Raw genomic sequence first — 22,733 nt, forward strand, 5'->3', positions numbered from 1 at the left:
TCGCAATATATGGGGCATGCTTTAGAAAGGAAAACAGGGAACATTGCTCACCATACCCTACAATCTCCCCCATGAACCTTGCTGTTTGTGGAGAGGGTTGCGTGCCCCTGTGATGCAGTTAACTATACCGTAAGTGCACCCACAATGGATGGGTATCAGCTGAGGGGCCAAACAAACATGTGGCTCCTGGAGAGGGGCAGCAGACTTAATAGTTGCAGGGGGGGAGGGGGCGGCGGCAACAGTCTGGATGACTGACTGACCTGGCCTTTTAACACTAACCAAAACAGCTTTGCTGTGGAGATAATGCAAACAACTTTAAGCAAGGAAATGTTTAAATCAGATATAGTGGGCATTAGTGAAGTTCAGTGGCACGAGGAACATGACTTCTGGTCAGGGGAATACAGGGTTATAAATACAAAATCAGATAGGTGCAACATGAGTGGTTGTGATAATTAATAAAAAAAATAAGAATGTGGATAAGCTACTATGAACAGCATAGTGAACACTTTACTGTAGCCATGGCAGACAGGAGGGCCACACCTACCACAGTAGTGCTAGTATATGCCAACTAGCTCTGCAGATGAATGGATTTAAGAAACGTATTGAGAGACAAAAGAAAGTATTTGAATAGTTAAGGAAGATGAAACTTTAGCAGTCATGAAGTACTGGGATTCGATAGTAGGGAAAGTAAGAGAAGGAAAATAAGTAGATGAATATGGACTGGGGTAAGGAATGAGAGGATGCCACCTGATAGAATTTTGTACAGAGCGTAACTTAGTCACAGCTAACACTTGGTTTGAGAATCATGAAAGAAGATTATATACATAGAAGAGACCTGGAGCTACTGGAGGGTTTCAGATTATATAATGTGAAGACAGATTTAGGACACAGATTTTAAATTGCAGTACATTTCCATGGCAGATGTGGACTCTGGCCACAGTTTATCGACTATGAACTATAGATTAAATTCTACCTTTCTGCAGTTTCTTCAGTGTCAAAGGGATGGAACCGGGAATACAAACGTCTCACAAATGAGTGACAGGAATTGCAAACTAGCTAAGTGGGAGTAGCTGAAAGATTAAGGTAAGGTTGTAAAAGCATGTATCACTAGGAATCACATAGATCACAAATAAGGCAGATGTGAAAATTACCGAACTATCAGTTTAGTCACAGCTGCAAAATACTAATGTAAATTCTTTACAGACAAATGGAAAAGTGGTTGAAGCTGGCCTCAGGGAAGATCGGTTTGGATTCCGTAGAAATGTCTTAACACGTGAGGCAATACTGACCTTACCACTTATCTTAGAAAATAGATTAACGAAAGGCAAACCTACGTTTCTAGCATTTGTAGACAGAGAAAGCTTTTTGACATTGTTGACTGGAATACTCTCTTTCAAATTCTGAAGGTGGCAGGGTTAAGATACAGAGAACGAAAAGCTACTTACAATTTGTACAGAAACCAGATGGCAGTTTTGAGTCGAGGGACATGCAAGGGAAGCAGTGGTTGGGAAGGGAGTAAGACAGGGTTGTACCCTCTCCCCGATGTTATTCAATCTGTATATTGAGCAAGGAGTAAAGCAAACAAAAGAAAAATTCTGGAGTAGGTATTAAAATGTATGGTGAAGAAATAAAAACTTGGAGGTTCGCCGATGACATTGCAATTCTGTCAGACAGTAAAGGACTTGGAAGAGCAGTTGAACGGAATGGGCAGTGCCTTGAAAGGAGGATATAAGATGAACACGAACAAAAGCAAAAGGAGGACAATGGAATGTAGTCGAAGTCAGTCGGGTGATGCTGAGGGAATAGTATTAGGAAATAAGAATTTTGCTATTTGGGGAGCAAAATAACTGATTGTCAAAGTAGAGACGATATAAAATGTAGACTGGCAATGGCAAGGAAATCGTTTCTGAAGAAGAGAAATTTGTTAACATCGAGTATAGATTTAAGCGTCAGGAAGACGTTTCTGAAAGTATTTGTATGGAATGTAGCCATGTATGGAAGTGAAACGTGGATGATAAATAGTTTGGACAAGATAATAGAAGCTTTTGAGATGTGGTGCTACAGAAGAATGCTGAAGATTAGATGGGTGGAGCACATAACTAGTGAGGAGGTACTGAATAAAACTGGGAATTCGTGGCACAACTTGACTAGAAGAAGGGATCAGTTGGTAGGACATTCCAAGGCATCTAGGGATCACCAATTTATTATTGGAGGGAAGTGCAGAGGGTAAAAATCGGAAGGAGACTAAGAGATGAATACGCAGAACAGATTCGGAAGGATGTAGGCTGCAATAATTACTGGGAGGTGAAGAGGCTTGCACATGGTGGAGAGCTGCATTGAACAAGTTTTTAGACTTAAGGCAACAACATCTCCACACGCATAAACTTTAATTTACGTTCAAATTATTAGTGATATTACTAATTTTATTGAAATTTGGTTTAAAACGTGTTAATGTATACAGATTTGAGTTTAGCTATTGTATCACGACACTGGCCAACACAAATCAACGCCATATTATAGCCTCTTGTGGAATGCAGAATATATCTAGAATTTGATCATGTGCGGTATTAGGTTAAGAATTATATCACACTGAAATAACCCCAACCGACCCTATCTGCTTTATAATGAGAGGAGAGTAGAGTAACATGTTTACAATTTAAGTTAATATTCAACATAGTTTATAGCCTTTTCAGTTTGTCGCCGCGAGAAATGAGTCACATGAAATAAATGCAAATCTTAAAACTATCAAGAACAAAATTATGAAGGCGTGCTAGCTTACTAACTTAGGCCATATGGTGACTGAATGGAGTACGGAAGAAAATCGGGCAACTGATACCACTGGTCGCAGAGAATGGCACAGCTAAAGGAAGGGGGAAACTTTCCAAGTAACACGTGGCTCTATGGCAATGAACGTCTGGGTGAAAGTGCACGTAACTGTGTAGCCGTCGTTTCCGTTGCGTGCAATGTTCGTAAACGTTTGCAGGATGACCGACGGCAGGCTAACACGATTCCACCAGCGCCTCTGAAATCCCCGACATCCCGAGAAACCAAAAAAAGGCAAAATTTTCGTACAACTAGACTTAAGATAGATCGACTGTTCGGCTACCGCATACTATCACCACACTGGCTACGTTCAACGTTAACGAATTGTCAAGAGCACCACGAAACAGAAGGGCCGCGGGCAAAAGGATTGTTACTCTAACACATATATGTACGTATTTAGACTTGTCCATTACGTGTGATCTGTCTTCGAAGCATACTCTGACAGTACTGCGGCATTGATAATTTAAGTACATTTTCCTTCTTTTAAACCCACGTCTTATGAACGTGGTCGGCGGAAGACCGTTCCAAGTCAATTGAGAAGAAATTGTGATAACACAGTTACGTCTTCGAACGCACTAGACGCTGTTACGAACTACAGTTACACAGGTGTGTAATTTTGTCTTGTTGAAGTCTGATATTCTATCAGATAACGTGTAATATCACGGAATACGCTCGTGGGGGTTAGTCTTTCTTCCGTCGAATAAACTACCAGTGCTAATTGCATGTACCGCACAGCTACGTCAGGTTCAAAGGTGATAACCGGCGACATCAACTAGTCAACGGCACATAACGGTCGTGATCACATTATGTTTGGACTAGCGCTACTTCCAACGGACAAACTAGAACTGCTAGGAAAATTCTCTACATTCAATAATTAACATAAGACTCCGATCAGCACTTTTATGTATATTATGCGCACGAGGGAATATGAAATATAGAAAGCAATGGCAAGAAACCGGTTTCTGATGAGACATTTAACATGGGATACGGGTTTAAGCGTAAGGCACGGACGATAGGCAGTGCAGACACGCTTCTGAAAAGTGGTGCTACAGAGTAATTCTTAAGATTAGAAGGGGAGTGTAATGAGCAAGGTAGTTACTAGAAGTAAGCAGAAAATTTTTTGCCATAACTTGACTGAAAAATGGATCAGTTGATAGGACGCATCCTGGAACGTAAATTTAGTAACGAAGTGTGGGGGAGGGGTGAAGTGGGATGCCAAGACACGGAATGAAGTAAGCAGGTGGAAGTAGACGGAGGTTGCAGTAGTTACTCTGGGATGAAGTATTGCACAGGATACAGTAGCGTGGAGAGCAGCAGTACACCATTCTCTAAGCAACAGCATTGTACGTAAGTTACGAAAAAAATGCAGGGTGGAGGGTCACGTGGGTGCACTTTAGCCGTCGTGTGTGTCTTGAGACAGTTTTAATAGATGGCTACGTAGTACTTAACAACGGAGCGAACAAATAGAGCGCCGGAGACAGACCTGCGCGCGTTCCGCCGGCCCCGATGTCCAGGGCCTCCAAAGCCTTGCGCAGCCTCCGGACTTCGCGCCACAAAGGCCGCCTCTCCCTGGCGGCGGACGCCGGCTCGCCGCTGCGGTGCCCGAAGCGCCCGCCACGCTGCACCACTCGGCTGCCAGCCAACACCGGAGAGCCGCACTTCGCACAAAGGCCCGAAATGGCGCAGGGCAGCAGCGCGCCACCGGCGGCGGCCGTGTGACCTTGGCGGGCGCGGGCGGCTGGCTCTGAGCGCGTGCGCCTCGGCCGTTCGCCGGCGCGCTGCTGTGGCAACGTGGCCGACGCCCAGCGTTCCACGCTCACCGTACGCGGCCGCGAGAGAGCAGCAGCTGCGCGCTTCGTCAGCACTCGCCTCCGCAGCGAGTCTGCCCCGGCGAACCAACTCGCGGGGATGAAATCGGGGGTGGGGGAACCCCGCGACGGCAACGAAGACGCGGTGGAACATCCTTCGAAAAGGCCCGGCGCTGTTGCAGCTCCACTTCCCAACGGACCTGCTGCCCAAAGCGCTTTGCAATCTCGCCCACCCGCCGAAATCTGCGGCCGCGCGCCGGCCCCCACCCCTGGCTCTCCGCCCGACTGCGCATGCACCACCACTCCCCCCACTACGAGGGCGCGACCTTGGGGCTTTCCGGCCGTTACGGACAGTGCTCTCCCTCCCGCGGCGCGGCCACAACGGACGGATTCCGAGCGGACACTGCCCCTGCCTGGCAACGAACTGCGAGCCAGCTCGGCAGCAGCGAGAGTGCGCGAAACGCTCTGTACCCCGCTCGGGACAATGCCGCGGACCTCCGGCTCCGCGCCGCAGCGTGCAGGAAGCTTAGCGGCGGTCTTGCCGGTGCAACACAACATCGAACTTACTATTTAACGCAAAGTCAGCGCACCAAATTATTCCCCGAAGGTATAAATAGTGCAGTCTGCAAATTTCTTACCCCAATAGCGCTAAAAATTTTCGACTGAACACTCGAGTCACTTGATTTAAATATTTAAATGAGTGTTTACGCATACACAAGTGGAAGTACAATGGAACAAATGACATTACACTGCATTTCACAACACCAGAAACATTCAAGAAGGCTGTAGCGTGGGGGACAAAAAACATGAGTAGTGAGGTCCGAAGACGTGTATGGTGTGTAACACTAGCGCTAGCGGAGAAAGGTCGCGTAAACCAAAACAAGCAGAGAAATGACACTGGTTAGACACACTGACAGAAGGTCGCGACCTAAAAAAAATATATCAATGCGCACAGGACGTAATATACGCAGGCCTCAAAAGCAGGACATTATTCAGACATTTAGCTACAATAGCCGATGACTGACGAACCAAATCTGTACTAAAATTTTGAAACTCTACAGACAACCACTATTGTTTATACACACTAAATGACAAAGTAGAAATGCTGTCAACATAACAGGAACAGTAGACAAACTCAACAGCGAACAGCTGCAAAGCGGTGATGAGACCATATGAACCAACGTGGGAGGAGAGGAAGAAAAACTTACGCAGTATGAATTGAAATGGAGATTTTAGGAGTTCTGCTAAAGGGCTAATCGAATATATATTAAGTACTATCGCGATATCAGCCCACGGGGGATATTTAGTACCTATTCCCTTCTAAGCTCAATCTATCCTAATAAGTTAAGCGACCTGCCGATTGGGTTCCGTACATGTTCCCAAATAACGTCTTCAGACATAAACTGAAACAACTTAGTATGCTTTATTTCGTTGGTGACATTTGCAACGTAGTTTAGGCGAGCTCCGACGTTAATGGTTTGGTAACGAACTGGAGATTTCAATGGAAATTACAGGTGTACTACACACTGATAAGCTCTTAACTTTTAGTTCAAAGCATTGTGGCAACATTGCTTCTTATCCAGTCTCCATAATCTGAACTACAAACGTCCCCGCAAACTTCAGCTCTCCACGCCTTTAAAATGTCTAGAGAAACCCACGAACACTAACCAACAGGTTTCGTCCCGTCAGTACATTATTTCCTTGCCGTTTACCAAAACCGCTTCAACAAACAGAGTACAAATATCACGTAACGTTCTCTCAGAATTTGGAGATTCGGCCAGTCTTGTCTATTCAGCAGCGCCCACGTGTAACATTTGCCAAATTCGAAAACTTAGGAGCCAACGAAGTCCCTGGTAATGTTCGGTAAGGGCACAAACTTCCGCTACGCACGACGTCTATCTGTTGCGGTTCGGTGGCCCCGGCCAGAGCAGCTGCACTTTACGGACACCCTGTACCGTGCCCCAAGAGGGGGAAAGGCTACCTGCTCTGAGAAACCACTGCGCCAACGTTGCTTCCTATCCCATCTGCTTCAACAACCAACTTGGGCGCACCTCCAGCACAAATCTCTCAGCAAAACTACGTATACTTCACGTTCGGGCACTCTGTCCCGTAACCAAAGCGCCGAAAACTAACACATCGCAATTTTACCACGAGAACGACACGTCACCTTCCTAAGTGACGAATCAACGAAATTTTAGACACTAGTCTAAAATTTCGAAACAGGCTCAGTGACTCAACTTGCGCCTACTGCTAGAATATTTTCAACAAGAGATAGCACAGTTGTTGCTGGCGGTATCTTAGAAACCAGCCGCAAGGAGAAATGAAACTGGGCTAGTTAACTGACCAGTTCAGCACTTTCCCCTCTTTGCTGTCAATTATGGTTCACAAACAAACAATCCATACTCATCTATGAACATGCTAACACGCTAGGACAACAACGCCAATATTCCACTATAGTCTGTCGTTGATGTAACTATAAAATGGCTACGCAGCACAGTATGTAGCAATTCATTAACGAGAATCTAACGACATTTGTTGGAAGATCACTATACAGGGCTGAAATCTTAATCCAGCTTGAAGGACACGGACTGCACACTTCACCTACGACCAAATTGTTGACAGATGCACCACCGCGTTTTCCTAGGGAACTTTAGTGTTATAATCAAATGTGACTGACAGCAGCACTTTACCAATCTCTCAACGACACGCGACTACCACATAAAAATAACTTGTTCTGAACCGTTGCTGTACCAACGCATGTGATCGCTTCGACTGAAAGCAACGGACAAAACTGCGATAAAGCAGCGACGACAACTTTCCTCGCACTGTCGAGGCAAAACTGCAACTCCCGGCAACGAACAGTGGGAGCGTGTGGTGTGACATGACGGAGGTAACCCGAGTCCGTTACGGCTTTGTGCACTACCAACATCCCTGGGGAGGTCTCAACACGCCTCTGATACATTCATTTATACACAAAGTCACAAACACACCTCATTTCAAATGTAATTAAAAACACTCATATCTAGTACGAATGTGTTTAGCGGAAACCTATTGCAGAGCGACAGTCCGCAATGAAATATCAGGAAACATTTTGAAGTCAGAACTGGTCATATTCGACAACTTCGTACAGATTTATGGTAACGTAGGGCTTTGACGGGACATACGTGTCCAGATTGCGAAGCGTTCAGAGAATAACGCACTACTGGCCATTAAAATTGCTACACCAAGAAGAAATGCAGATGATAAACGGGTATTCATTGGACAAATGTATTATACTAGAACTGACACGAGATTACATTTACACGCAATCTGGGTGCATGGACCCTGAGAAATCAGTACCCAGAACAACCACCTCTGGCCGTAATAAAGGCCTCGATACGCCTGGCATTGAGTCAAACAGAGCTTAGATGGCGTGTACAGGTACAGCTGCCCATGCAGCTTTACACGATACCATAGTTCATCGAGAGTAGTGACTGGCGTATTGTGACGAGCCAGTTGCTAGTCGAACATTTTCTGTATCCAGAAAGGCCCGTAAAGGACCTGCATTATCCTGCTGAAATGTAGGGTTTCGCAGGGACCGAATCCGGAGTACAGCCACGGGTCGTAACGCACCTGAAATGTAACATCCAATGTTCAAAGTGCCGTCAATGCGAACAAGAGGTGACCGAGACGTGTAACCAATGGCACTCCATACCATCACGCCAGGTGATACGCCAGTACTGCGTGACCAATACACGCTTCCAATGTGCGTTCATCCTTCGGGCAGTGTACGAATCCCGCGTCGAAAAAATTTTTTGACGCGATCCACGAATCGACCCAATTTGTGACTTCATTAGATCGGAATTGTTGGTCAGCCAGACCATGCGCCACTGATCTAAATATGTGATAGAGGGAGCAATGTCTGGAGAATACAGCGGGTGGGGTAGGACTTCCCATTTTAACGTTTCCAAGCACGTTTTGACCTCTTGCAACGTGGGGTCGAGCGTCGTCGAGCTGCAAAATCACTATCGTGCCCTTCCATTTGTCTTAATGCTCTGCTCAAACGCATTAACGAGCACCTGTGTGATTGTTTCACTCCGTTTTAACAGCTCACAGTACACGACGCCGAGTTGGTCTCACCAAATGCAGAGCATGATCTTGGAGCCATAAATATTCAGTTTGGCCGTCGACGTGCTAGCATGGCCGGGATATCCCCATGATTTTTTGGGTTTAGGGTTATCATAGTGAATCCATTTTCGTCTGTCACAATGCGATGCAGAAATCCCGTTTTTGCCTCTGAAGCAACTGTTCACAAACAAACAAACGCCGCTCAACGTCTCTTTGTTTCAGCTCACACGGAACCCAAGTTCCTTCTGTCTTATCATGCCCATAGCCTTGAGACGCTTTGAAATGGCTTGCTCTGTCACTCCCACTAATCGTGCCAATTCTTGAGTGACACGAGTCTTCACTCAGAAATGTCTCCAATTCAGCATCTTCGAAAACATTCCATTCTCTCTCACCACTACACCGGTCTACGACGTTAAAATCACCGTTCTTTAAGCGTTGCAATCACTCACGACATGTTCTTTCACAAATAGCGACCTCACTATACGTACTCTTGAGTATTCGATGAGACTCGGCCGCTGTTTTCATATTTAAACAAAAGAGTAACGCCTCCCGCAAAAATGACGAGAATTAGGCTCGTTAACTGACATTTTCAATCAATGACAACTTTATGATGCACACACGAGGTCTAAGCTAACTGCCTGAGGTCTGCGATCTGTTTCTTCGACCGCTACTTACCGTTGTCGCCACCTATCGGCAAACTACGGAAGCAAAGTTTTACACCTTGTAGCTGACAGTTTACAAGGTTACACGTATCGGGGAATTTTTACTTTCCAAGAAGTATCAAAGAATTTGCATTGCACGTGAAATTCGCTGAAATATGACTTTTCTAAACATTTTGCTATATAATACATTAACGTCAGACAATTTTGAGACTTTGAAATAATATTTTGGATGTTGACATGGGACTCAAATTTCGCGGCTACCCATATAATGCAACAGTTGAGTAGTCCTATATTTGGCATTACGCATCCTAGAAGGCTGTTAATTCCTTTGTTCTGTGCCTATTACTACGTCTGCGATGTTGGAATTATGAATAAACCAATCAGTCCTTTCTTTGCGTATAAAAAGCAACCTATGCTCGCTTACTTCAAAAATAGCCAATAGCCACACTACTTTCAACGAAAAGTAGTATCAGGAAAGTGATGAATTACAGGAATATTATGCGAAGGCCATTAGAGGTAACTAACAATTTAGAGAAGATGAAAAGAGCTGTATGGTGCACTTTCTTTCGTTGACTATTAACCGATGAAAAGTCATGTCATGCTCTGTGTCCACCTCCAAGCACTTTGTGTAAATAGAGGCAAGCTGAATTTTCTGGCAACGTCCATGAATTTACACATACACATTCTCTTCCTTTTCCCAGTAATTGAGGCAATCAAACCTATTTACAGATATTTGGCAAATCCTGAGCTACTAAAGTGTTTACGTGGGAAGACCCAGAATGTGAATGAGTCCAATAATAATCTGTGGTGCCGTGAGATTAAAAATGTATTTGTTGGCCTTATGAACCTAAATTTAGCAGTGTTTGATGCTGAAATAACGTTTACGGGTGGGAACCACTGACTTAAAAAAGGTACTGGAGAAGTTAGGGTAAGATTTGGACAACACAGCTGAACGACTGCGGGAACTGGATAAGCTTTGTGTACGTGAAGCAGAGTTAGCTGCTCAGCAAGTGACGAAATAAGCAAGAAAGAAGAAAGAAAAGGAGGTGCAAGAACTGAGCTGTTGTGGCACTGAAGAAGACAGTATGGGCCAGGGCAATACTAGTGCATAACAGACGCAGAAATGTTAAGTCTGTATAAGAATTTGTAATAAAAGTTTTAAACCTCAACATCCCTGAACTAAATTTTTTGCAACAAATGGCCCGTTTTCTAAAGTACTACTGACGGTAGGGACATGAAATTTTCACAGCATGCCAAGTGTGAGATTCAACACATACGGAACTACAATAATTAAAATATGCCGAGTTGTTTGGCTTTTATGTTCATTTATTTACAAAATTGAGAAAAACCATGCCCACAATACAATTTAATAATTCTGGTTCAGTGTACCTAGAAAGGTGTATGCAATGATTATGGAAAATTAACCCAGATAACCCTGATTTCCTTCTGGAAGGACGGCGTCACTCACTGTTGAAATTATTTTTGCGAATAACGCATTGTTGCAACGGACTGTGACGCATTGTTATATGAAGTAGGCTGAGTCAGTTGCGCGCTACGACAGTCAGTTTGACGCTGTCGTTCATAGTGAGTGAGAAACTGTCTTGAATATAGGGCATATTTTACCATGGACCAACTGGCCGACCTTGTTATTGATTTGAATGCGTATCTTCTTTCATACTGCATCAATAATTCTGAAACTTGTCATATAATATCTTCAAGAATTAACCTATATTATTTACGGGTTCATATTACGATTGAAAGTTTTCGTTAGTTGTAATTCAATAATGTTTTCAACCGTCCTTCCAGAAGGACATCAGGGTAATATGTTGTCATTTTGTATTCACAGAAAATGATTTACACTGATGAAACTTTTGGACATGTTAGAATCAAAAGATAAGGAAATAACTAACGCTGGCACGTTTAGTAAGGATTACGAAACGGAAAGTATGGGGTACGGTGTGGTAATGACTTACGTTGACTAGTTACTTCCACATGTTCCATATCGAATATACTTTGATAATCTCTTTAGCAGCGTTGAACTACTACATGAACTAAAGAGAGGTGTGGAAGCAACAGGAACAGTAAGAGGAAACAGGTAAGAATTGTACTGTATCATCTACAGACAAAATGATGAAAGATGGAGGATCATATAAAGTTTGTTCTGACTCAGCATTCGGGATTTCCATTGTACGTTGGAATGACAATGTTACTGTAGCCACGAACTTTGACAGAGTGCAACCACTACGCTCTGTAGCAAGATTTTGCAAGGAACAAAAAAGGATTAGCGTGCCTCAACCTAACTTATTACACTCCTACAATATTCATATGTGAGGCATAGATCGAACTGACCAAAATGAATCCCTATATAGATGCTCTGTAAGAGGGAAAAGTGGTATTTCCCGATCATTGCACATTTTATAGTTATTGCAGAGCAAAATGCCTGGGCTCTTTACACACACAACGAAGAACACACAGATCATATGACGAACTGCCACTGCAATTCTTAAAAGTAACAGAAGAGTCACTACCAGCAGAGGATGTCTTAGTAAGAGGGCAAAACTAGATTCTAGATTTGATGGAAGAGAACATAAGGTTGCTGAATTATCAACGGACGAGACAATAAAAAAGCAGCTGAAATGTAGAAGTTGTCAAAAAAACTACTAAGTGCGTAAAATGTGACGAACCACTTCATGTTTGTTGCTTTGTCTTATCACACTAGTGCATAAAATGTGTGTAGGTTGTTTTCTATGTTTTTGTACTTATTAGCGGTTTTAGCCCATAAATCAAATGTATTTATATTTATTTGAAAGTATAAAAACCAAACAAGTTAATTGTGCAATGTCTTACTTTAAAAAGATGTTCCCTTATTGTCCTGCTGTCCTCCTGGAAGGACGCCCATTTTTTTGGAAATACTAAATAATAAAACTCAAAATTGTTTTTACTTTCTTCCTTACAACCTTGTGAATCATTGCAGATAAATCAATTTTGAAAAACAATTCAGGACTATCTGGGTTAAGTTCGCGTATTGAAAAGTGTCGAAGATAATGGGTCACAAAATTCGATAATTTAACACTGGCGGCATGGGGACATACAATATCCCCTTAAATTTTTCTTGAAAAACGGAATAAGGAGCAGCACCGCATTGGAAATATTGCCTGGGGCTTTCGACAAATCTACGAGGGTTGCCCAGAAAATAACGCACCGCGTTTTTTCTTTAACAATTCTTTATTGAATATAATGAGAATTACACACGAAAGTAGTCTTATCTACAAACCCTGTTTTTCCACGCTGTCTCCATCCCGTTCTATGGCCTTCCTCAGCGCGAAAAAAGGCGTGTATGCTCTGTCGGTATCAACCCTTGTCCTGTGTGAATCACCTCACTATAGTCCTCGTCATGTATTCCACAAAAGGCACCCTTTAATGGCGCAACCAAGTGCAATTACGAGGGGGGAGGGGGGGGGGCGGCTCGCTGCAACGTATCAGGTGTGACAGCCGGTCTCTCCGACCGATGCAAATCGTGGAGCTGCGCCGAACCGCCTTCTGATGGCCTCACCCCTCCGGGCCCAGCGGCTAACTGCACTTCTGTCGACACACATTTTGCGCAAGCGTCTGTAAATACTCTCCACAGTTATATTCTCTGCAGTGAGAAATTCAATTACGGTACGTTGCTTGTAACGTACATCACCTACAGACGCCATTTTGAAGATGTCCTGCAGCCACGCTACATGTCGTAAGTGACGGAAACTTAGCGCGCTCACTCAAGAGACTACAAATAATACGTTACGTCCGGCATTCGTACCATTGTTTTCAGCAGAGAAAAATGCGGTGCATTACTCTGTGGACAACACTCGTATGATTAAGACAAGATTTTACGAATGTAAACGCTTCGAAGAGGATCGAGAAGACATTTTAGTCTACGACCGCCATATTAGCTCTAGCACTACCGACGATAACGAAGTCATAAAGAAAATTCTGGAAAATCGCCGAGTCACCATCAGAGTATTTCGGTAACAGCATATCCTTCGGCTCATGCCAAAAAAATTTTTGGATGTTTTAGGCATGAAGCATGTAAGCGCAGAGATTGTTCCCAAATTTATGAATTTCGACCAAAAACTATGTCGCGAAGCAGACAACGATCCAGAACTGAGAAAGGCAATAACGGGTGACTAAACATGGTTATACCAGTATGATCTCGAAACCGAAGCCACGTCGTCCCAAAACTGCCTGAAGAGTTGAAAAAAAAAAAAAACCGTTATGTTGCCTCAGCCAACGTGTTCGACAGAAATGGGTCCTGCAACTTTAATCACACCTCATACGGACGAGACTGACAAAATATTGTAACATTGCGAGGAATGCTTGTGGAACAAATGCAGATGCTAGCGCACCGAACAAACTGGTACACCTGACTAATATCGTGTAGGGCTCCACGAGAACGGAGAAGTGCCATAAAACGACGTGCCATGAACTCGTCCTGTCTGAAGTAGTGCTGGAGGAAACTTAGCATGGCCCTGCAGGGCTGTCCAAAAACTACTAAAATGCCACAATGAATTAAGTCGTAATGGTGCGGTCTTACTGCATATGTATTTTTTGATATTTAATAGTATTAAAAAGAAGTAAACAGTATTATGCTTCACCGTGTATTGTGCGAGTCCCATGTAAATGGGATCACAAACAGTTTGAACAAATTTGGCAATTGTGGACTTAGGAACACGATACAGGTAATGTAGTGAAGAAAATGAATAGCCACTTTCCAGGAAACGCAATGTAATTTGTAATTTTAGCTCTGGCGCCATCACGCATTAAACTATCTTTTTTTTTTCCTTATTGCATTGCTGACTGTATTTAAAAGATACGCGAACTGGTTTGGTGTCATTCGAAGGTGATTAAAGTAACTTCTTGGGTCTTCCACTAGAATTTCTTTTAGCAATGTCTAAGAGCAGACGACCTGATGTATTCTTGATCCACTCGCGAACCCAAACACGTATCTCAATTTTTTTTTATCTTCCTTGTTACACAGCGATTTCACGCAAAGTAACATTAACTCCGCCAAAACTCGTGCAGCTGCCAATACTTTCTTTCATCTTAGACAAGAATATACGGCACTGAAACGACGAAAACTTAATTGTACACAGATGGCAGCGTGTCTCTTTACACATACGAAACCATTTGCATTCAGCTCGTTTCACGCAGCGACTGCCGCAAGTCAGTGTGGTGGTGTAAACTCTAGGCTTAAGTAAACTCTTGGCACCGACATCTAGCTCCGCTTCCCGCGTACGATCGCGAAAGCCTGCGTGCACGCTGGCACAAGTGGACAGAGTAATTGCCAGAGCTCCGTACTTTGTGCGAGCGGAAGAGCAGACAAAGCGGATGATATCTGCTTCCTGCCGTGTCTGCAGCTCTGGTGAGTCACGATTACTCAGTTAGGCAACGCGACACCATGTTTCAGTCGCAGTGCCTTTTCACAGGGATTTCTCATGTTACGACAACACTGTTCCTAGTGCGCCGGCTTTCATACTAGAGAAGGGCAGAGGAACGGAAGGGCAGAGGAACGGAAGGGCAGAGGAACGGAAGGGCAGAGGAACGGAAGGGCAGAGGAACGGAAGGGCAGAGGAACGGAAGGGCAGAGGAACGGAAGGGCAGAGGAACGGAAGGGCAGAGGAACGGAAGGGCAGAGGAACGGAAGGGCAGAGGAACGGAAGGGCAGAGGAACGGAAGGGCAGAGGAACGGAAGGGCAGAGGAACGGAAGGGCAGAGGAACGGAAGGGCAGAGGAACGGAAGGGCAGAGGAACGGAAGGGCAGAGGAACGGAAGGGCAGAGGAACGGAAGGGCAGAGGAACGGAAGGGCAGAGGAACGGAAGGGCAGAGGAACGGAAGGGCAGAGGAACGGAAGGGCAGAGGAACGGAAGGGCAGAGGAACGGAAGGGCAGAGGAACAGAAGGGCAGAGGAACGGAAGGGCAGAGGAACGGAAGGGCAGAGGAACGGAAGGGCAGAGGAACGGAAGGGCAGAGGAACGGAAGGGCAGAGGAACGGAAGGGCAGAGGAACGGAAGGGCAGAGGAACGGAAGGGCAGAGGAACGGAAGGGCAGAGGAACGGAAGGGCAGAGGAACGGAAGGGCAGAGGAACGGAAGGGCAGAGGAACGGAAGGGCAGAGGAACGGAAGGGCAGAGGAACGGAAGGGCAGAGGAACGGAAGGGCAGAGGAACGGAAGGGCAGAGGAACGGAAGGGCAGAGGAACGGAAGGGCAGAGGAACGATCGGTTCATGGTTCACTTCGGTCGCGGCGGTCTACTTATAGCTCCGGGAACGAGGAACGATCGGTCCATAGTTGACAATTCGGCAGTTCTCGTTCCAGCCCCGGTCACGTGCTCGTCTCAGCCGCACTCTTTCTTAGCATGACCGACTGTCTCAGTTCCACTGGCGACTGCTCCTAGTTAGTTCAGCATCCAGCTGTTCGTTTCGTTGACTGCGCTCGCCCATTTTATGTGTGTTCTAAACTGTTCTTCCACTTGGGTCTGGCTATTCAGCGTCCACGATCGGTAATCGAAAAGTATTTTATAGTTACGTAAATTACATAAAAATCACGTATGTAATAGGTACGTCTTTTCAGGTGACAAAAGGGCATATCAGCTCACTTCATTATATCGATGAACAGCAGAAGACATACTTTTAACAAGAAAAATTTTCTGTTAGTCATTTGTTGGTTTCATCGACTTTATTTAGCAACTAACTTTCAATAATTTGCTTAATTTTTAGTGTAAGAAAATTTTATACAACGATTTTTATGTATCTTTCATATGCAAAACATTACATTTAGGAAGGGTGAAAGAAAGTGGGTTGTGGGTGATTTTGGCTCAGTAGCAGAGGCGGTGCCTCGATTTGAAAAGACCTAGTTTGCCATAAAATCGTATTTACTTATCTCAAAAACGTTTGTTCAGAAGGAGTTTTCAAGCAAAAAACTTTATTACTGCCAACTTTATTATTAATTATTGCTGCATTAACTTTAATAACGCAACATAAAAACCTACTTTTTACTAAGTGTGTGACAAGCATCAGAAAAAACCACATTTTATTTTATGCTTCCATAAAGTCTACTTCGCCTACAAACTCAGAGTCAACGTGAAGTGTATACAGAGTGCAAACGATTATTGCGGAAGTCGAAACGAAGAATTTTATACAAGACACTTGTGGTTTATTAAGTTGGCAAACAGCCACCAACAGCTTTAAAGGACTACATGTGCTATAGCCTATGCGCGTCGCGTGAGATTTTCATGTTCTCCAGCTCTCTATACATTGTCATCGATTGTTTCGCCATTGTTGCTTGCATTAGCTTGTTATTTTTTTTTACTGCCTAATTATTACATGTTTGTTTGTATCTGCTCCTAACGGGCAACACATCGTCCGTAATTGGCGAGCAGCCTGTACTCGGGGCCGGTTTTCCGTGCGCCACCCTATGTTATTTCCCTGCGATCAGCCACACAACGGTACAGTTGGCTGAACGAGAGGTTCTGCAGAATCACGGAAATTGCTCCTAAGTGTGTAAGAATTCTGTAATGAATCAAAACTGTACTCCAGGGGGGGGGGGGGAGTAAGTGCCCCCTCTTGGTGCCCTCCATCCTTCAGTCACCTACACTGCTAGTTTTCAGTTTTTCATAAGAATCTTATACCAAGCACAAATGAACGGTGAACGAGTAAAAATGAACGGTTCCCAAAAAGGAGCTATCAGCAGTGAACTAGTTCCCAAGGATGAACGAGTTTGCCCATCTCTATTTTATACCAATCCCAATGCGAGACGCTGTCAGGGTACACACAGGGTGTTTCAGAATTAACATAACGGTTTTAAGGCTTCGTAGCATTTATTACGTTCACCTTAGAACTGTAAAAAATACAGTAAATGGAAGACAAACTCAGTTGTTTGTGTATACCCGTGCGCAAAGGGAAGAGTATGGAATGACAGAGACTGAAAAACGTGTTGAACGAGTGAGAGCCTTCACGCTTAGCCCCATTAAGGATTATCTCCGTTGAAGTTTATGGGCCTTTCTTTTTCGGTTAATCTACTGTAGCTGATGTTCCTTATCTTTATGTTCTACAGCTATGGCCTGTGCCTCAGTGGGAAGAAGCTGAACAACATCTTTATTTGGGAGCAAGATGGACCGCCGCCTCAGTACGCGACTGGTTAAACGTCGACGTATCCGATCGGCGAATTTTGTGCAAAGGGTCGGTTGAAGCATTTAATGCATGACCACGTTCAAACACGATCTGACGCGATTTGTGTGTCTCTGATACCGGGTAATCTATCCGACTTTAGAAACAAGTGTTATTGCAACAGTCACTACCGGCACATTGATCAAGTTTTCGGAACAACTATCTACTGTATGTGTGACCGGTGCTCACATTTGATAATTTTAAGGAAATCTGTCTCATTTGGAGTATTATTTGTAATTGTAAGGTCAATGTAATATGTATTACAAAGCCTCAAAACCCGTATATTCATTTTGAAACACCCTGTGTTATAACACACAAGAAAGGATGTTAGGGGGATCAGTATTTATATTTGTTCTGTGGCGTGTATCGGGAGCCGTGATACACCGTGAATCTCCCGCGCCGGAGGACCATAGCATGTAGGACATTGCATTTTTAAAAATTTCGGGAACCTGATATATGTAGTTAAAAAGCAGAATCAAGTATCGACGTATCTGAAAGTATCGACTTTTGAACTTTTCTATTTTTTGGTTCTAATAAAACCCCATGTTACTCCAAGCATGTGTGTCAATTTGTACCTTTATCTGCATTATTCCGTGATTTATTCAGTTTTTCAAATTTATACTGACTTTTTGATCACCCGGTATATATCGGCTGAACAAATGTCTACGTATCTGCCTATAAAATTTGAAGGAAAATGCTGGAACTTCACGCTTGGCAATAACCACTTTGGTAACAATGGCAACTGCGCGATACCGCCCAATAATAAAAGGTGTCGCATATGTAATTTGGAATACTTCCTGTCGACTTCACTTTTTTTTTTAATTGTGTAAATATCAGAGCTAGCAGTTGTGTTAAAATCAAAATCGCGTGGTGAAAAACGTTGCGCTGATTACTTCAGCCCCCCCTCATACGTCACCACCCTCCGTGAAGATCAATCTAACCATTTAGATTTTTGTTCATTTTCAGCACTGTTTTTGAAGAATGGCAATGCGAAAACGCTAGTTGCAGTTTTTGTTTTCAAACTGGTGTGCTACTGCTTTTACATTCACCCACCTCCTCCCACCTCTCCACCACTGCAGTTGCAGTTCTTTTCTGCCACATATACACAGAGTCAAACAGAGGGACTAGACGTAATCAAAGTTCAGAAAGCAGTAACACTCCACGCAGTGAAAGTAAAGTCATGTTCTACAATTTCAAAAGAATAACCTCAATCTTCTGAAAACAAATATAAAATAAAAATACCGGCACTCTACATTGCCATTTTGGTATTTATATAGTAGTGTACCAGGCGAGAATATCGGCGACATATTGCTATTTTTGGAAGATTCGTTATATCGACAGCACTGTACAGCTAAACCCCGCGCCACAGTGCCGTAGCATGGCGGGAGACGAGTTAACGCAGAATAGTGCAGTCCACTGTAAAGTGGACTATCGTAGGGTGTTTCGTTTCCTGCATCTGAAGGGGAACAGCACTGCAGCGATGCATGTCCTGTGACGACAGAAACATAACATGCAAACTTGTTGGCCGGCGTAGACGCTCCCACCGTGGTCAAACGAGTCTTTGACCAACTGGTAGCACGTCGTTGGTGTATAAAAACGGGGACACGTTGAGGCCAGGCTATGGATGGGAGGAACCAGCCAGTTAAAACCAATACCGGTATTTTAGTTCTGAATAACCTGTATTTTTCGGAATTCGCTTGGCCTCTGCTGCAAAAGGTCTATTGACACAGTCAATATGGGTTTGGAAAACGTCGTTCCTGTGAAACACAACTAGCTCTTTATTCAAACGAAGTGCTGAGTGCTATTGACAAGGGATTTCAGATCGATTCCGTACTTCTGGATTTCCGGAAGGCTTTTTACACTGTACCACACAAGCGGCTCGTGGTGAAATTGCGTGCTTATGGAATTTCGTCTCAGTTATCTGACTGGATTTGCGATTTCCTGTCAGAGGTCACAGTTCGTAGTAATTGACGGAAAGTCATCGAGTAAAACAGATGTGATTTCTCGCGTTTCCCAATGTAGTGTTACAGGCCCACTGCTGTTCCTATCCATATAAACGATTTGGGAGACAATCTGAGCAGCCGTCCTCTGTTTGCACATGACGCTGTCGTTATTCGACTAATAAAGTCATCAGAAGATCAAAACAAACTGCAAAACGATTTAGAAGAAATATCGGAATGTTGCGAAAATTGGCAGCTGACCCTAAATATCCACATGAGTGTTAAAAGGAACTCAAACTTCAGTTACACGATAAAATCTATCTAATCTAAAACCCGTAAATTCAACTAAATATCTAGGTATTACAATTACTGACAACTTAAATTTGAAGGAACACACAGAAAATGTTGTGGGGAAGGCTAACCAAAGACTGCGTTTTATTGGCAGGACACTTAGAAAATGTAACAGACCTACTAAGGAGACTGCCTACACTACGCTTGTCCACCCTCTTTTAGAATACTGCTGCGCGGTGTGGGATCCTTACCAGATAGGACTGACGGAGTACATCGAAAAAGTTCAAAGAAAGGCAGCACATTTTGTATTATCGTGAAATATGGGAGAGAGTGTCACAGAAATGATACAGGATTACAGCTGTACATCATAAAAGAGCGTTTTCGTTGCGACGGAATCTTGTCACGAAATTCCAATCACCAACTTTCTCCTCCGAATGCGAAAATATTTGACACCGACTTACATAGAGAGGAACGATCACCACGATAAAATATGGCAAATCACAGCTCGTACGGAAAGATGTAGGTGTTCATTCTTTCCGCACGCTATACGAGAATTGTGAAGGTGGTTCGATGAAACCTCCGCCAAGCACTTAAATGTGATTTGTAGAGTATCCATGTATCCGGGTAAAATACAAACAATTGGCCGTCGCTTGTGCAAAATTTTTGCCATTTTTAATTACGTGCAGACCTTGTCGCACTAAAGCCGATGTACTGCCTTTGCAGCCATCTTATTGAGGTAGAAGTTGTCCTTAGAGCAGTTGAGAAGGTAACATTGGTAAGAGGACACTGTAGTGTGAGGTACCGATGACATTTCTTTGCTACGGGTATCGCGAGAAACACATCCTACATGGTATTCCTTTAATGCGACTGGCTGCTGCTTCCGGACTTGCGCGCCAATTCTCTGTTAACTACAGAAAAAACTAAACAGCGTATTTACTCGCAACTTTAAGCATTTCTCAATACCGGGCTATCGTTCCATTATTTCACAAGTACAACTTCACATTTATTTATCATCCATTTCATCACATATGACTAGCGACACTGTACCAATACTCATTTTGCACACATTTTATCAATCATGGCTCCTTTACGGCGCGAATTTTTTGGATCATTTTGAATCTTCGCGACTGTTCTAAATGAACATAGAACAGCCGTAATTGAAATGGGAACTGCGTTTGCAAAATCTCTATGATTATTAAACCTTTATGCTGCTAATGTTTCTGGTAATGAAATCAGTTCAGTGGGGGGAGGTCTCATACTTAGCATCAACGATGCCCTTACGCTAATTTACAAACTTGTAAACTGACATTACTTCTGACGAAGACAGTGTAAAGGCGTTGTGGCAGGTTTTCTAGTTCCGCTGTCACTGGTATTTAGAATTATTACTATATCGAATGATTGACAATGTGGTTCAGATATTACATATCGTGTGGTTATAATCCATATTTTAAACATAAACCATGGTATTGTGTGGTAATTTGTGTTGTGATTTGAGAATCACACTTTCGATATTTTCTAACTTGCTCCATTAATTTCAACTAAAGTCAAAGAAAGAACACAGGTACAACATAATACTACTGTTTTGCTGAGATGACTTTTGTGCCTTGGGCAATCTTACTTTTTGTACATCATGCAACAACTGAGGAAGAATCGTCAGAGGTATTACGAGGGTCACTTCAAAAGAGATGCACACTCTTTTTTAAAATCCATCTTTTATTCTACACGTTTGAAAGTTTTACGTTGTGTAGATATGTTCTTTAGGAACAATATTTTCATTTCTGCACATAATTTCCATCCCTCTCAACTGCCTTACGCCATCTTGGAACCAGGGCCTGTACACCTGCACGGTAAAATTCTGGACCAAGCTGTTGGAGCCACAGTTTGGCAGCGTGCACAAGGGAGTCATCATCTTCAAACCTTGTTCCACTAAGAGTGTCTTTCAGTTTCGCAAAGAGATGACAGTCACGTGGAGCCAGGTCAGGACTGTAAGGCGGGTGTTTCAGTGTTGTCCATCCGAGTTTTGTGGTCGCTTCCACGGTTTTTTGGCTGACATGTGGCCGTGCAACAGCAAAACGTCCTGCTTTTGCCGGTGTGGTCGAACACGACTCAGCCGAGCTGGAAGTTTCTTCAGTGTCGTCACATATGCATAAGAATTTATGGTGGTTCCACAGGGCACGATGTCCACAAGAAGAAGTCCTTCAGAATCTGGAAACATTGCAGCTATAAGTTTTCCGGCAGAAAGTGTGGTTTTGAATTTTTTTTCTTGGGTGAATTTGCATGATGCCACTCCATTGATTGCATCTTTGTCTCTGGTGAAAATGATAAGAGCCACGTTTGACATCCTGGGAACCCACCAAGCACAAACGTTTATCGCGAGCACTTTCAGTATTCTGCAAACACTTCCTTCCCCTATGCCGACGTAGCGTGACAATTCGTTCACTGCGATGCGTCTGTCAGCAGTCACCAGTTCGTTACCTCCCTGCACGTTGTGTGGAGAGGCCTGCCGCTGCGAGGACAATCCTCAATATTGCCGTGCCAGCTTTCGTCACGTAACCTGCTCGCCCACCGACCAACTGTACTGCGATCGACAGCAGCATCTCCGTACACCTTTTCAGCATCTTGTGGATGTTTCCCACTGTCTCTCTTTCACAGGACTTCTATAACAGCACGTTGCTTCTGACGAACGTCAAGTGTAGCAGCCATCTTGAAGACATGCTGTGACGGCGCAGCTCACGGGACCAGGTTGAACTAACTCAAAACAAGCGGGGAGGATGTATCTACACACTGTAAAACCTTCACAAATGCAGAATGAAAACTATTTTTTTTAAAATAGTGTGCATTTCATTGCGAGTGACGCTCGTAGTATTACCATTTCAGGTAACTTTTTGGCAGTTGGGT

At 43.8% G+C, this 22,733-nt stretch overlaps 1 protein-coding gene across 4 annotated transcripts in view; it reads right to left on the reverse strand.

Moving 5' to 3' along the window:
• Nucleotides 1-22,733, reverse strand: part of LOC126295106 (coiled-coil domain-containing protein 50) — a 156,053-nt gene that overhangs the window by 34,902 nt on the left and 98,418 nt on the right. For 2 of the 4 annotated variants that reach the window (XM_049987360.1, XM_049987361.1), the window contains exon 1: nt 4,307-5,204. The exons of the other annotated variants lie outside the window; for them this stretch is intronic. In XM_049987360.1, coding sequence (XP_049843317.1) covers nt 4,307-5,189 — 883 coding nt within the window. In that variant the 5' untranslated portion in view covers nt 5,190-5,204. Of the gene's footprint in view, nt 1-4,306; nt 5,205-22,733 lie in introns of those variants that run through there. 4 annotated transcript variants of the gene reach the window in all.

This window comes from Schistocerca gregaria, chromosome 11, assembly GCF_023897955.1.
Source record: "Schistocerca gregaria isolate iqSchGreg1 chromosome 11, iqSchGreg1.2, whole genome shotgun sequence".
Lineage (NCBI taxonomy): Eukaryota > Metazoa > Arthropoda > Insecta > Orthoptera > Acrididae > Schistocerca > Schistocerca gregaria.